Source organism: Podarcis filfolensis (assembly GCF_964270895.1).
Source record: "Podarcis filfolensis genome assembly, chromosome: 16".
NCBI classification, from domain to species: Eukaryota; Metazoa; Chordata; class Lepidosauria; order Squamata; family Lacertidae; genus Podarcis; species Podarcis filfolensis.
Window position 1 is genome coordinate 16,274,663 of NC_139620.1, and position 16,638 is coordinate 16,291,300.

General features: G+C 48.6%; 1 protein-coding gene across 3 annotated transcripts; it reads right to left on the reverse strand.

The window, feature by feature from the left end:
- Positions 1-520: 520 nt before the first annotated feature.
- USF1 (upstream transcription factor 1) lies at positions 521-14,736 on the reverse strand. Of its 3 annotated transcripts, none has more exons than XM_083589433.1 (11): positions 14,178-14,736; positions 10,663-10,750; positions 9,719-9,768; positions 9,345-9,457; positions 7,595-7,696; positions 6,219-6,417; positions 5,651-5,738; positions 5,404-5,462; positions 3,736-3,830; positions 2,512-2,640; positions 521-1,571 (listed from the first exon to the last, which is right to left on the reverse strand). In XM_083589433.1, the coding sequence occupies exons 2-11, from the start codon at positions 10,668-10,670 to the stop codon at positions 1,485-1,487; spliced, it is 930 nt and encodes a 309-aa protein (XP_083445559.1). In that variant the 5' UTR covers positions 10,671-10,750; positions 14,178-14,736; the 3' UTR covers positions 521-1,484. The 3 variants fall into 3 exon arrangements, with proteins under 3 accessions (XP_083445559.1, XP_083445557.1, XP_083445558.1); XM_083589431.1 differs by having other exon boundaries at positions 9,345-9,463; XM_083589432.1 differs by lacking the exon at positions 14,178-14,736 and adding an exon at positions 11,833-11,857 and having other exon boundaries at positions 9,345-9,463.
- Between the last annotated feature and the right edge of the window lie 1,902 nt (positions 14,737-16,638).

Below are 16,638 nucleotides of genomic sequence, written 5' to 3' on the forward strand. Positions count from 1 at the left end.
CATCCAACCACTGTTTAAAAACTTCCAGGGTAGGAGTCCACCACCTTTTGAAGGACTTTGTTCCACTGTCGAACGGCTCTTTTTGTCAGAAAGTTCCTCCTGATATTTAGTCGGAATCATCTTTCTTGTCATTTGAATCAGTTGGTTTGGGTCCTGTCCTCAGTGGCAGCAGAACACAAACTTCCTCCATGTTCCAATTGGTAGCCCTTCGGATGTTTGAAGATGGCTATCACATCACTTCTCGGTCTCATCTTCTGGCAAAACATCCCCAAACTCCCTTGACCATTCTTCACAAGGCTTCGTTACCTTGATCAGTTTGGTTGCCCTCTTCCACAAATGTCAATATCCTTCTCCAATATCCCAACCCACCAGTTCAAGGCCAGTGCTCTAGGCAGGAGATCTTTCCAGCTGCTTCACCAGTACTGCCCCATATTTTGGCAGGACCAAACTCAATGTCCTCTCCACTGCTGCAAGAGGAGACTTGACACTCATCCGCAAGCCAGAACACAGAACAACCCCCTGCTTTTCCATTACTTTATTTTTTTAATCCAGAGACTTATTTTTTAAAAAAAACAAAATGGGGAGAAACAAAAACAAAAAAAAAGAGAAGCATCACCCCAACCAGTTGTCCAATCACCTGAGATGGGAGGACAGCTACTGCTGCTCTCGGCCCACACTCACCTCCTTGGCAAACGGCTTCCATGGCAAGAGAGCAACGTTAAACCACCTTCCAGGGTGCGGAGCAAAGAAAGGGGGAGGCTGTGGCAGGCTTGTCTTCACTGCAAGCCCAGAGTCTTGGGAGGGTTTTGAGGGCCACATCAGACCTGCAGCTGTTTGAGTGGAAGCCCAGAGGCAGAACTAGGTGGCCAGCCTTGAAGGGGAGGCGCGTGTGAGGCTGTCACTGCGGTGTAAAGGGTTCCTCCTACTGGCTGCTTTGGGCTGGAGAGCCACAAAGCAGGGTTGGGGGAGAGGAAGACTCTCAGCTCTCCGCGCTCACAAAGAGTAAGGTGCCCGGAGATGGGCAGTGCTGTGGAGGCAGGGCCTATAGGCGGCGCGAGGGAGAAAGGGGGGACGTGCAACATGTCTACATAATATCGCATGCACGGACACAGCGGGAGGTGTGTCGAGCGCACAGGTAAGAGGTGCTGTTCAAAGGGAGGAGAGAAAGAAAGAGAGAAAAGGTCACGGCCCTGGAACTGATTAGGGTCGTATCAAGACAGAGGACTGTGTCGAGAGGCAGCGTCTAAGCTCAAGGGGGCAAGCCAGGTCCCGGGCCATGAGGAAGAGCGCTGGGCAGAGGCAAGTGTCCTGAGCTGAGCCCAGCCCAGCTCCCTGGCCCGGGAGCAACAGCGCTGCTCACTGGGTCTGTACAACAAGGACGGGGGCCTGGCGTGGAAGCACCGGCGAGGCACAGGACCCCCGTTGGCTGCTGTGCCGGAGGAGGAGGAGGAGGGCGAGGTGGGCCCTTGGTCAGTGGTGGCTTATCAGTGGCTGTCCTTGATGATGACCTCCACGCCGTGCTGCCGCAGCTGTGCTCGCAAGATCAGGTTCTTGTTTTTCAGGTCTTCAACCTGCAGAGGGAGAAAGGAAGCAGGGAAGGGCCTCAGCTCCGTGGCAGAGTGCCTGCCTTGCATGCAGAAGGTCCCAGGTTCAATTTGAAATCATTTTTAAAAAAGCATTTTTATTTGGTTTTACATGTACAAAGTTATAAAAATCCAAATATATATCCATATACAGAGATTCCTCCGAATTTCGGGACTTCCCCCCACCCTCTCCATGGGGTCCCATTTTGAATATTTAAAACTTCATATTCTTCCATATCAATCCATATTATCCATGGTAATTGTTATACTACAAGTGAAATCAAAATCCTGCCAATGTTTCTATCTGCTTACAGTGGTCTCCTAAGTAGCTTATAAATTTTTCCCATTCTTTTATAGAGTTTTTGTCCTCTTAGTTTCTGTGTTTTCCCGTCAGTTTTGCCATTATGGCATAGTCCATCAGCTTGGTTTGCCATTCCTCTCCAGGTTCAATTTGCAGACAGGGCTGGGAAAATCCTCTGCCTCAAACGCCTGAGAGCTGCTGTTGCCAATCAGTGTAGGCAATACTGAGCTAGATGGACCAATGATTTGCCTCAGTATACGGCAGCTTCCTATGTCCCTAGAAGCTAAGGGAAGGGAAGGGAAGCAGCTCAGTGGAGAGCATCTGCTCTGCATTGAGAAGGACTCAAGTTCAATGCTCAGTAGCATCTCCAGGAAGAGGCGCCTGCCAGAAATCACTGCTAGTCAGTGTAGACGATACTGAGCTAGAAAGACCAGTGGCTTCTCTCCGCACAAGGCAACTTCCTATATTCCCATACATACATACATACATACCGCTGCAAGCAATAGGCAGACTCTGCTGGAAGAGCCCCTGCCATGCCAGTTCCATCCCCTTAAAGAGCTCCCCCACTACTTCTCCCCTTCTGGTAGAAAAACATCCACACCCTGCCCCCCTTCTGGCCAGCCTTACCTGCTGTCGCAAGACCTCGTTGTCCATCTGTAGCTGGTCCAAGCCCTGCAGCTCCTCGGAGAGGCGAATGTTGCTCTGCCGCAGCTCCTGGATGTAGTCACAAGCTTTGGAGAGGATCCCCCCTTTGCTCTGCAGTGAAAGTGAGTGATTGAGCTGGGGGCCCAGGGGGGAGACCCCAGGGTAGTACCAGCCCCTGACACTTCAGGTGGGAACACTTGGCAGTTCATGGCTGCCTTCTCTCTTCAACCCCCTCTCCCTTCCACCCATCCCAGTGTGCCGTTTCCCTGAAGACCGGAAAACTGCTTCCTCCTGCCTAGAAATGTTAAAACCAGCACAACTTTTGTTGCCAGGTGCTGCAACAAGTTAAGGCAGGTGTGTGAGAGGAAAGACACCCCTGACAGTTTCCAGGGAACCAAACAATTCCTAGACCAGGTGAAGATGGAAGCAGGGGACTCCTCCTGATGGGGGTGACAAGACAGATCCTGGGATCATTTTTTTAAAGATTCTGTTCAAAAGCTCTTATAAACCACTTAATGTTTTAAAAAGCTTTGAGTTGTGAACAACAAAACAACAAAAAAGCAACAGAATTAACAGAAAAAATACAACCCAAAACAAACAAAGCAGCAGCAGCAAAGCTTGTAAAAAGGAATGTTAAAAGGCATTAAAGGGATTGAAACACACAAAACAGGGTCCAATTTTCTGGGGCCAGGGAAGGTCTGGGCAAACAGGTCTGCTTTTACAAGGCATCCAAAGCAACTGATGGCTGCTGCTTCATCCAACGGCTCCTGTTTTGCACCTATATGTTTTTTAATCCATGCACATGCAAACAGACTGCTTGATATGGACACCACCATGGGTTACTAAACGCCAAAATGAACGATTTCCTTGATGTGCAGAGGAGAGTTCTGGATACAAGATTTTGAAGTTTGGTAGGCAGAATGTTTGAGAGGGTGCTGAGCTCAGGTCAGCTCCCTCAGGCAGAGTCCCTTCTGCCCTTTTTGATCCCTCAGTGATGTGCCCACCATTTTAAGATTACCCAGAACGCCCTGGTGCAGTCAACATGGCATCAAGCACTGTGGAAATTAGAATGGTAAGCAGCTTCACAGATGCAGCAGCTGACACTGAGTGAGCCTGAAGTCAAGGGCTGGCACCCTGCTGCAACCTTTCTGTAACCGGGCCCAGACTGTCCCTGCTCCTACAGAAGGCCAGTTCAAGCCCCCTTACCTGCCCAGACTTGGTGTTCTCCATGGAACAGTCAGGGATAATCTTAGACAGTTGCACAATCCAGTTGTTGATCTTGTCCCTGCGCCTGCGCTCCACTGGAAGAGATGGAAAGATAAACATCATAAACAGAGCCTGCTGGATGAGGCCAAGGGCCCACCTAGCCCAGCATGCTGTTCTCACAGCCGCCAACCAAATGCCTCTGGGAAACTTGCAAGCAAAAGAGCACTCTCCCTTCCTGCGGTTTCTAGCAACTGGTATTTGAAATCATGACGGCCTCCCAGCATCAGCATCATGCTGAGTACCCATTCGTAGCTTTCTCCTCCATGAATTTGTCCAATCCTCTTTCAAAGTCATCCAATTTGGTGGCCGTCACTGCCTGCTGCGGGAGTCAGTTCCATAGTTTAGCTATGCCCTACGTGAAAAAGCACTCAGTATTCCTCAAGAAGAGCCTTTTGGCCAGCCCCAAATTACTCCCTGCCTCCTGGCCTACCACCGGACATTCTTACATACACAACTCTCTCTTTAAGGTGGCCAGCCGGGTTCCACCTCTTGACGATTATTACGTGCAACTGAACACAACTCAAACGCTTCAAAAGGCCTTACTAGTTTTTCCAGAATTTTAGCCAGGGTTGGAAATACTTTAGAACTCAGAATAAAATCCCTGGAGGATGAGATGTGAACATTTACTGACATATGCAGCAACATCTTTACACCCTTAGAGGATTTCTTTAGAGGCTTTCTCTTTTTTTAGAACATACCAGGCAAGATAATAGATGAGGTGGGGGAAGGGGAGAAACAGGGTATGCTGAAGAGGTTGTGAGCAAGATAGTATATATGGTAGTCAGAAGATAGAACACGACTCTCCTTTAACTTCAAAAGGAAAAAGAGAAAGAAACTGGGTTTTCAACAATTAAAAGAAATAATTAAAAATTACAAGAGGCAGTAAGTACAGCAGCTAGGAAAGAGCAATTCATCACTAAAATCATACCAGTCAACCTTGGCCATTGCTGCCCTCACCAAATTACTTCAGACAGGGGAGATCCTCTGGTCCACGGGAGCCCATTGCTGCTGTGTTAAACCAAGAGCTCAGCAAGCTTTACCACCACCCAACTTTCCGAAATGAAGAGGAGGAAGAAGGCAGCACCAAAGGTGGTGGCATTCAGAGCATATGGAGAAGTACAAGCCTAGTTTGGAAGCCATGGCACATGTAGAATACACCACCAAGTCTGCTCCCTTTCCCTTGTGTTTCTAGATTGTAAGCCTGTGGGTAGGGACTGCCTTGTTTTGAGTATGTAAACCGCTCTGGTAGTCTTTATGGCTGAAGAACAGGGCACAAATGCTCTCTGGTTTCACATGAATTTTCTTCTTCTTAAACATTTCTGTTATGAGCAAATCTATCTCAATACATACAGGGTCTCAGACCTACTAAGAATTCAAACAAAATAATAATTGAGCATGAAGTGGAAGAATGACTGGCATACTAGAACGGTGGGATGTGGACCAGTCTCCTTCAAGATGCTGAACAGATTGCAGTGCTGCAGTACGCTCTGCAAGAAGGTCCTCCTACAGAGGAGTGCAAGGCAGCCAACACTCCAAGCAACCTCTCCTCATGGAACAGTGTGGCTAAATTCAAGGATCACGTTTGTTAGCAAAACAGTTCCCACTCACCTTCATTGTGCTGCGCCCGACGTTTCTCATCTCGGGTCGTTCGTGGAGCTTCAGACTTCCTGAGGGAGTCAAAAACACACAGTTTGGCACTGGGTTTCCCATTCAGGTTTCCAGAGACAGGAGGAGTCCCTCAGCAGCCCCCTTCCAGGCTGGGAAGCTATAGGACACTCAAGGAAACTGTGCCCCACCCCTGAATAAAGGAAGAACTTTAAGAGACTGGCATGTGACAGGGAAGGAGAGCACTCACGGTGAGTAAGGGTGAGTCCTGGGTGCGATGGACCTCTGTGTCCCACTTTGCAGAACCTCCTGTGGCGACATCATGACAAAAAACTGCCCTGTGCAATTCAAAACAAGACAAAGTTGTAGAGAAGAGCAGCACAGCTCTGAAGGAGCTGCCATGAAACCAAACAGGTGGCCAAGCTGCCCTAGTTCTAAAGGGGGGGAGAAGCGGTGGTGGTGAGGATATTAACATGACTGGGTTGCACCTTCACATCTGAAACTGGGTTTCCCTGATCTGTAGAAATGGGAGCTTGTTTCCCGAAATCTGTGTCCAACCTGTGTAACCTAGACTCCTAACTTCACCACTTGTGCTCTGTGACAACCGTTTTAGATGCGTGACAACATTCTGATTCATTTGCACAACCTGAGATGGCCAAAACGGCTCCATCTTGACATGGAAAATCTGTAGCGAGCACAGAGGTGGGAGCAACTCCATTTCCCAGGGGAAGGGGCTAAGTAAGTTGAACTTGCCAGCTGGCTCCTGGGGAGGGGAGGGGTGGCTCTAGTTGTCTCACAGGAAGCCCAACCCAACTGACCTGTGCCAGTTGGCGTCGCTTGCCCCAGCAGGGCATCTGAGTTCTGGGTCGTCACCACGGCTGTGGCTGTGGTCCCTGCCCCAGCAGACGTGCTGGTGTCAGCCACTGCAGTGGCAGGGTAGTACGTGTAGTGCGTCTCTGTAGTCGCAGCTTCTGTCTCGACGGCATCTTCGCTGGTGAATGCACCCTGGATGACAGCCTGGGAGGAGGAGAAGAGAGGAGCCTCCTTCAGATACATTTACCTCAACAAATACTTGGGCAGGTATCCATCTCAGGCAAAGACAGAGAGACAGACAATGATGTTATTCTCTCAGGATGCTCCTCTCTTGAGGTGCTCTTCCTACATTGCGTTTGTATTGAAGCCCAAGGCACAAGTGCAAAATTGGCGCAGGAGGGTTCAGAACCTTCAGTCTAGCACAGTGGTTCCCAAACCTTCTCAGGCAACCGCCCCCTTGGTTCCATAAACTCATCCTTAGTCTCATTCTACCATACTCCATAAAAGCATCATTCAAAACAGAAGTTTGGACAACCCACTGGTGAAGGTAACACACACAAAATTCAAAACAGTAGCGATTAATTGTACATTTGTTTTCCAAAATCCAATTAAAACTTATTTAGTTGAATTAATTCAACAAAACTGAGGAACACAATCCAGTGATACCCTTCACAAACACCCCAACAGCATCACAACTGCCATGATTGAGCTGCTTAGGTACCTTCAAAGGTACCTTAGATGCAAGAAGTCAGGGGCAGAGGCAGTTATTTGATATTCAGCAGCCTGGTTTTATGAAACAAGCTTCTAGTCCTTATGAGCTATGGAAAAGCCAAAGGGAAGGGGAGAGGCTAGGAAGGTTTCCTTGTCACTCTTTGGGTGCTTCCAGGAGGGCTCTTTTCTGTTGGAATGGGGGTGCCACATGCCTGCAAGATTTTGAGAGTCCACACAATATAAACAGCGAAAATATGCCAGCCTGTATCCCCACCCCCTATTTTAGTTCAGATATACTATTTCCAGGGAAAACTCAGTAAGAAGTAAAACTTCTCTTGCCAATGACCTGTTTGCAAGATCTCAACAACCCATTTACGAATTAAGCCCCACCTGGAATCACCCTTTGGCCCTACGTACTGACTAGCAGATGCTGAACGCTGCAAATGCACTAACTACATGCAGCCGTACCTAAGTTATTCAAGCTGCAGAATTGGGGTGAATGTGCCTGCAGAATATCCACCTCCTGCCCATAAGCCTCAAGGAGCCTGTTTCACCAGCCACAAACCATCCGGGGCCAGAGGAGCAGAGCTAACAGCTCAGCCAGAAAGGATGACTGCATAGAGCAGATTGGCAATGTCACCATTTCCTCCGCTGACTCAGCAGAACCCACCTGTGTCATGGACTGCGTTGCAGGATAACCGCTGATGGCCCCAGTCCCCTCGGTCTGCCCATCCAGCTGCCCCTCAGCTACCTGAATCACTCTGTACATCAGCTGGTGAAAAGAGCAAAGGGGGGACATCGTTAACAGAGCAAGTGCTTAGTGGTGAGAACAGCCTTTGCCAATCTGCCCCCCTCCAAACCCTCATCAGCTCCAGCCAGAAAACGCAGGTTCAGAGTCCTGTTGAACCATGGGGTTGACTGACACATACTTTTACCTGGCCTAGCCTAGCTACTTTCTTGCAAGGGGGGGCGGAGACATAGAAAGTTGCCTTACACTGAGTCATGCCGTTTTGTCCATGTAGCTCAGTACAGTTGTACCTTGGTTCTCGAACAGAATCCGTTCCGGGAGTCTGTTTGACCTCCAGAACTGTTCAAAAACCAAGGCGTGGCTTCCGATTGGCTGCAGGAGCGTCCTGCAGCCAATCGGAAGCCACGGAAGCCGCGCCAGACGTTTAGCTTCTGAAAATCGTTCAGAAACCGGAACAATCACTTCCGGTTTTCGATCATTCGGGAGCCGAAACATATGAGTTCCAAGGCGTTCGGCAACCAATTTACGACTGTACTGCCTAAACTGACTGGCAGCAGTTCTTCAGAGTTTCAGGCAAGGGTCCTTCCCAACCTTGCCTGCAGATGCAGCCAGGGATTGAACCTGGAACCTTCTGCATGCAAAGCACATGCTCTACCACTGAGTTATGGCCCTTCCCAAATGTGCAGGGGAGCAGAAACATCCTCACCATGCTAAGCATTCTGAAGGAGGGGCTGGGATCTTACAAATGTACTGTATTTTTCTGTGTACAACACAACCCCTATTTTGGGGGACTCAAATTTATGAAAATGGGGGAAAATGATCCCCATGTATAAGACGACCCCCGTTTTTTAACATTATTTTAGAGTAAAAAAACCTACTCTTATACATGGAAAAGCACGGTATTTTTCTAAAAAAATTAAGACCCCCATCACTTCCCTGAGCCTTGTTAGAAATAACCCCAAGAGCTAGCAGGACCCTTGCAAACCATTTGGCTTGGCCTCTTTCTCCAGGATGCAGTCCCGGGATGCCCCCATAACTGTATTTGCACAAGAGGTGGCTCATGCCTACAAGGGGGAACACACAGGCCAGGCTAATGAAGGGGCTGTTAGGACCAGCCTGAGAAGGTACAAGTCCCTGCATGCCAAAGACAGGGAGGTACTCTGTGCTAAGTCTCCTTATGCTTTGGTCACCATGGACTTCCAGAAGGTGGAAGGACGGAGCACTTCAGCAGAGCAAAGATGGGGGGTCTTCCACATGTCTCTGGACACACTGGACGGGGCAGCACAGGCGCCCCATCCCCATTTTTATGAACACCTACTGTTTTCGTCTATTTTTCAGAAATGCTGGGAAATGAGATGGGGTGTGTGTGCTGAGTTAGGGGTGATGTAGAGAGAATATACAGTGGGAAGAACATGAGAATAACAGTACTGGATCAGGCCAATGGCCCATCTAGTCCAACATCCTGTTCTTGCAATGGGCAACCAGATGCTTGTGAAGAAACCCGCAAGCAGGAGACAAGCACAAGAGTATTCTCCCTTCTTGTGGCTTCTGTGGGGGGTACTGCTGCCTCTGACCATCAAGGAATAACAGAGCCACTATATTGCACACCCACCAACCCACCCCAAAGGAAACAAAACCAGCAGCATGAGAGGAATCCGATTAAGTGTCTTACCTGAGTGCCCCCATTTTCTGTCCGGAAGACGTATTTGATGTTGGGATCTGGGAAGGTAGCAGCTGATTGAATGCTAGCAATGGCCACACTGGTGGGATCTTCGCCTGTCGCCACTGCCCCTTAAGGAAAGAAGGGAAGGGGATGCCGCCCAGGGAAGAGAGATGGACACATTTGCTCATTAAGCGTTGCCCAGGCAGGAACATTCTCCATCCACCCGCACAACCCCCGGAGCACTGTTCCAGAAGATTAGAAGGGAGTGGAGGTGAATCGCCACTAGCAGATCACCATTTAGCTTTTTGGGAGTGGGAGGCAATGGGGCGGGGTGGGGGTGGGGAGGCCGGAAGCAAGAGCAGCAAGTGTGGCTGGGTGCTCACCTTCCTGGATTTGCACAGTGCCCTCTTCCGTCTCTACCGCTTTCTGCTGTCTGCCAAGAAGAGAAAAAAGGCACATGAGGAGAGAACCCAGGAGCCCTGAGACAGTATTTGGGCTGTGTGCACCCGCCTTTCTGCTTCTTTCTCGAGGGTGGGCGGCTACAGAAGGAGGGAGGGGCTCCCTTATTTAGAAGAGACCTTCAGCAGACATCCTGCTCCACATGCACCAGACCTTGGAGACTAATGCTATTTAATGTGTTTATATATCTCGCCTTGCTCTCAAGTTGGGACTGAAGGGGGCTTACAGCATTTAAAAACAGTATCAGAAAGTGCAACATAATTTATTTTATGTATTTGTTACATTTATATCCCACTTCTCCTCAAAGGAGCCCAAGGTGGAGAACGTAGTTCTCCCCCAACCCCACTTTATCCTCCCAACAACCCTGTGAGGGAGGTTAGGCAAGCAGGACTTGAGCTCAAGAGCACTCCTCCTTCCTATGGCTCTGACCATGGAGGCAGAGCATAGCCTTCCTGGCCAGAAGCCATTTATAGCCTTATGCTCCATGAATCTGTCCAATCATTCAAGGAGAGAGGCAATATGCCTTTTGGCTGAGGATGAATGAGGGGAGGCCTGCTTGTGGGCTCGCCAGAATCTTTTGTTTGGCCCCAGGATACTGGACTCCCTGGCAGGGCAACTATCCTGGGAGCAGGAGGAAAAGAGAACTATCAGCCACTAGGCCTAATAGCCCTGCTATTGTTTACAAACAGAATTTATCTCAGAAACTTGTGGGGCCATTCACTCACTCTCATAAGAAGAGCCCTGTGGCTAGCACCCTGAAGCAAAGCAGATACCCCCAGGAAGCCCCCAAGCAGGGCCTGAGACTAAGAGCCACCCCCCACTGCTCCCCCCCAAAGCAAAATATATTCAGAGGTGTCCTCTCTCTCACCCCTTCATTTCTTCACTCTACTATGCATCAGAAGACTGGAGCCTGGGTTTTTAGTCTTCCACTGCTTCACAGCTGCTTCATCCAGACCCTGGGAAGGAAAACACAGATTCGTGAAGATGATGCCTATCATTCTGCTGCCTCATTTCCTCACACACTAATAATAATGCTATTACCAAAGCTAAGCAATTTTGCCCTAATTTCAATGCCCCAGAGTGCTTTCAGATTTTAGCTTTTGGTTAAAAAAGCTCTCTGTAATATTCATTTATTTCCACTATTATGGAATTGCCTGGGCGGCTCAGAATTCTAAGAGCAGAAGCACCAAACAAATCTGGCCATCCTTAACGCAAAAAGCAAAAGGACCAACAAGCTGAAGAGTCAAAAGCTAGAAGAATTTCCATGAAATGCCCGGAAAGCATTTCAACTTGTCACTAAAAGGCTTTAAGTGGAAAGATGGATCTTCCAATGTCCAGCCTGGGCACCACTGATGAAGATGCTCTATCCCAGGTCCTTAGTTTCCACATGCCTCACAGGGATGCAGAAACCACCCCGCAAGCTGGTTCACAGGGTGGAGATGCATTTAAAGGTAAAAACCAGTGCCTTGTACTGAGCCAGGCAACGAACTGGGAGGCATTGCAACTGATGTATCATGCAGCCAAGTTCCCAGCAGCACTCTTAATTTTCTGAGACCAATTGCAAATTTCAGACCTTTCTCAAGGGTAGCCCCATGTAGAGCACCTTACAGCAGCCTAACCTGGAAATAACTGCCACATGTGTATCTGTGGCACAAATTTTTCCAATCTAAAGCTACTCAAGTTGGTAGCCATCACTGTGTCCTATGGGAGGGAGTTTAACTATGTGCTATGTAAAGAAGAACTTGCTTTTATTCATCCTGCTCTACACCCACTGTGGCAGAATTCAGACAGGTCTTTCCCAGCCCTACGAGGGCTGTGCTCTAACACTTAGCTATGGGCATCCCATGTACTGTATAAATAAATCAGTAACAGAGATTACTGACATCCCACAAGTGCAGACTGTGAGAAGGTACTGTACATTAAATTATAGGGATCAATTTGCATCACAAACTTCCTCCCCAGGGCACCAGAGGGGAGGGAAAAGAGCAACCAATGGAGACAACATCTTATTGCTCTAACCACTCATATGAACACTTACTAGTTTGTAATGTCCTTCAGGTGGGGACCCGTCCAGTCCTTGGGTTTTTAAATATTATGTGCATTTCCATGAAGTGTCATGTACAGTGATGGCACCATGGTTCAGACCTGCACTCAACACAACCCCACAACTTGGAACGAGAGGAGGCACTCCTCTTGCACCCCATCATCACTTTTAAGTTTTAGATTGTAAGCTTATCAGGGCAGCAACCTTTCCCATTTTATGCTCCCCTGCAGAGGGCTATATACACTGATAGCACTATATAAACACTCACACAGATATTTAAAGAAGGCAGGGTGGTGTAGGGATCAGACTCCATACACATCATACCAGGGTTTGAAATTAGTAAGGCGCCAGGCGCATTTTGCACCTAACGATTCTCCATTTGTGAGCTCCTCAAAACGTCTGGGCGCCAGTTTTTTTGCGCCTGGCCGACACTCAAGGATTACTGAAATGTAAGTGCTTTGAAGCCTCAAAGTATATGTTAAGGATATTAACAATAAAGAATGTTTTGAAAACTGAAGTATAGTACCAATATTTTTTACTGTAAACACCAAATTAAACATGCATTAACAACCCAGGTCCCAGAAGCCATTTGGCTCCAAGCTTTTCTATCCCAGTTTCTTACACTGCATCACACAGGTGGGGGTTAGACGTGCAACTTTTCCAAGGAAAGCAACAACCCACAAAGTCACACCACTCCTTTGATCCTCTGAGCTGATGGCAACCAAGCTTGAATGATGCATACCTTCCTGTGTTCATACAAGAAGGAAGCTGCCTTCTATCAAGGATGTTGTTTTACTACAGCATGCATCATTCCTGACCAATGGCTAACAACCAGTGGAATGATGGAAGTCGTAGTCCAACCAAATCTAGGGGCCTAAGACTGAAGAACACTGTGCTAGCCCACTACTCTCTTTAGCAGCAAGGATAGGCAGAGAGAAGACTGCTATCCAATCCTTCTTTTAACTGACCAGGAAGTGAATCAGGGACCTTTTGCGTGGAAAAACAGGTACCCTGTCCCCGAATCTGTGCCCCCCTGGCTCCTATCCCTTTCTTACTCTAATTTGTAAGCTCCTTGAGGGAAGGGGCCTACTCATTTTTGCCAATGAAACTCTAAGATACTGTACACAGTACACAGGTGTTGTTGTAATGCTATAAATATTATATAGCACCACATGCGTTGTTACTCACTGTTGTTATTAGTATAGCAACACTAATATTTTGTATGTTTTTAAAACCTGATTGTGGGTAACTTAGGGACCGTGTTGTGCAGCTAACAAAATAAACAATCTTTATATTTATTAACTACTTTACTCACAAAAGTGAGTTACAACACAGTATAAACATTAAAACCTGTTACAACAAACCAAACAATAATTAAAAAACACATCCATACAAAACGAAGAGCAGGCCTTATGGCTCCTGTGCCACTAAGAGAAGCCACAAGTACTTAGAACCCCTCAAATTAAGGGCCAAAAGCCAGGTAAAAAAAGTTACATTTCTATCTGGTGTCCTGGGGAGAGCATTCCACAAGCAGGGAGCCACCACTGAAAAGCCCTATTCCACCCTCTGGACATCCCATGGGGGAGAAGCACTTGAAGGAGGGTCTGAGATAAGGACCGCAGAGTCCACAGTGCTGCATTCACCACCACCACCACCAACAGCTTGCACCCAACGTTAGTCACATTCAGAATGGACCCAATAAAACTGTTGATGGGAATAGCAGCAGTAGTAGTAATACTCGGCTGCACTCAACCATAGCCACCCTCAAGAGCAGACCAATGCAAATAATAACAACGAGAGAGAGAGAAAGCATGCACCCAGCGTTAGTCACTCTTCGGATTGTAGCCGACGAAACTCACAACAACATGACGGTAGTGATCATAAGAGCCGTCGTGGTAATAGCTTGCTTACTTAAACGTTAGTCACACCCAGAGCAGCCCCAACGAAAGAAACTGACTTGGCTCACTTGACATCCCCAAGTGCAACTGAGCTGGACACGAGCCCATAATAATAAAAGCGGCCTCGCACGTGTGAAGTCCCAAAAAACAAGAGATATCGAGAGAGGCCTGGAAATGGGGAGGAGCTGCTGTGGGAGAAGCCCCGCCCAGTCTCGTCTGAAGAGCCGCCTCGCCTTGAGAAACTGAGGCCAGAAAGACACCCACCCGCCACCCGCCCCGGGCCCAATCCTGCGCCCCTCCCCATTGCTGTCCCCCCGCCGCCTCCCGCACCACGGAGCCTCCAACCGTCCAACCCTATCCTGTCCCCCGCCCGCCCCCCGAATTATCCCCTCCTCCTCCTCCTTTGCTAGAGGTGGGGTTGGGGGGCGGGCGACTGTTTACCTGGCCTCCCCTCCGTCTCTCTCGCCCCCTTGTCTCTCCATGGAGATCGGCGCATGCGCACCGCGGAGCCTTTCTCTTCCGTCCTCTCTGCCTCTCTTCTCCGTCGTCGCCGCCGCCGCCCATACAGCTCGACGGGGAGGCAACCACGGCAGGCGACGCAAGCCCCGCCTTGCCGAGCTTGGTTCCTGGACCCGGGGCGTCGCGGCTGGAAACGATGTGAGGGGAAAGGCCGCCGCTTCCGGCCGCCGCCATCTTAGGGAGGGATCCGGCCATTTTTTTCTTACAGGCGCCATCTTAGGGAGGGACTCGGGCCTTCGTTTCTCGCCGGCGCCATTTTGGGGAGGGGGGGGCGGATGGCGGCTCGGGTCTTTCTCTTCTCGCCAGCGCCGTCCTGGAGCGGCTCTTGGTCACCTGCACTTACGTATAGTGCAGGTAGACCATGAGAGAACTGTTTTTAAATTCACTTATGTTATGCAATGCCATGAGTGGGGTGTGAAGGGGAGCGCAATGTCTGTCTTTGACTTCCGGTGGCCGCCATCTTAGCGAAGGGCGCTACCTTCAGCTTTCAATTTCTAACGTCCAACGGGGGTTGGCTCATTTTCTCTAGCCAATAAGGAAGGACCATTGCCTAGGGTTGCCATCTTTGTTGTGGGCAACAAGTTTCCTCTGGTTACTCTGAGCCTTGACAGATCCGTAATGTACCGTAAATTGAAAGCACACCCAACTCATATTTAAAGCTCAAGACTTTACTTAGCAGAGCTACGATTCCCAGCAGCCTTAACAACTACAGTTCCCAGGATGCTGGGGAGAAACTCATGTGCTTTAAATGGGTGCGGTGTCTGTTTTAAATGTATGGTGTTGATTTAACATACGTTAAATCCTTTTTTTTTTTTTTTAGGGACGTGGGTGGTGCTGTGGGTTAAACCACAGAGCCTAGGACTTGCCAATCAGAAGGTCGGCAGTTCAAATCCCCGCGACGGAGTGAGCTCCCATTGCTTGGTCCCTGCTCGTGCCAACCTAGCAGTTCGAAAGCACGTCAAAGTGCAAGTAGATAAATAGGTACCGCTCCAGTGGGAAGGTAAACGGCGTTTTTGTGCACTGCTCTGGTTCACCAGAAGCGGCTTAGTCATGCTGGCCACATGACCCGGAAGCTGTATGCCGGCTCCCTCTGCCAATAAAGCGAGATGAGCGCCGCAACCCCAGAGTCGGTCACGACTGGACCTAATGGTCAGGGGTCCCTTTACCTTTACCTTTAAATCCTTTTTTATTGGTAAAGGACTCCAGTGTCTTATGATCTCCTTATGTTCACATAACCAGTGCACATTATGATGGCATTTGCTGTGTTTCGTTTTGAAGGAAACAGCTCCATATAGGTCATATTGGTTGTTGGCAGCTTGCAAAAAAAACAAAAAAAAACCTTTTCTTTTTGGGTCAGGTTAATTTTTTTCTCTGAAAATGGCATTAGGTTGGAATAGGAAACGGTACAGCTAGAATTACAAGCATTATTCCAATTTGGACTTTTATCGTGTGATTGCCCTCCACCCCAGTACTTCCTTCAGGACACTTGTATTGACAAGTGTGTAGCACTTGTGAATGTTCAAAGCACTTTACAAATCTTATTTTATTTGTTTTAAAGGTTTATACCCAGTCTTTCCTTCAAAGTGGCTCATGACAGATGAAAGCATTACAAAAATAGAGCCCAAAGTTGCTGCTCTTCTGTTGGTGACAAAGAGAACCACCGGGGTCAGGATGTGATGTTAATGCTTCTCCCTAGTGATAGCAGATGGTACTCTGCCTCACCTTCCACCAAGCAGCATGAGATGATGCAAAATGTAACCCTCACAAGCACCCTGCAGAGTAGACCAATATCATTACCTGCCTCACACTGTTGTAGATGAGAGGGCTGAGGCAGAATGGCTCACCTACAACTAACGAGTAAATGGCAGAAGCAAGATCTGAACCAAGAATTTCCTGTTTTGTAGCTCAGGTCTTAGCTGCTACACTGCACCAGCTCTACAAAAGTTTAGGCATAGGGAGGGTGACTTGTGGCAACTTGACTTGAGTCCACTCACTAAACTGCATGACTGGGAGATTTAAAAGCCCAAATGCAACACCCTCACTTGAGGCCAGCCTCATGCCAGAGTTGTGCCCCAGAAGCAGGTAAGAAATATCAAGACACCTGTTAAAAACGCTAGCACAGCAAATTTAAAAATGCATTGTTATTGTTTAGTCGTTTAGTCGTGTCCAACTCTTCGTGACCCCATGGACCAGAGCATGCCAGGCACTCCTGTCTTCCACTGCCTCCTGCAGTTTGGTCAAACTCATCCTGGTAGCTTCGAGAACACTGCCCAACCATCTCGTCCTCTGTCATCCCCTTCTCCTTGTGCCCTCCATCTTTCCCAACATCAGGGTCTTTTCCAGGGAGTCGAGTCTTCTCATGAGGTGGCCAAAGTCTTGGAGC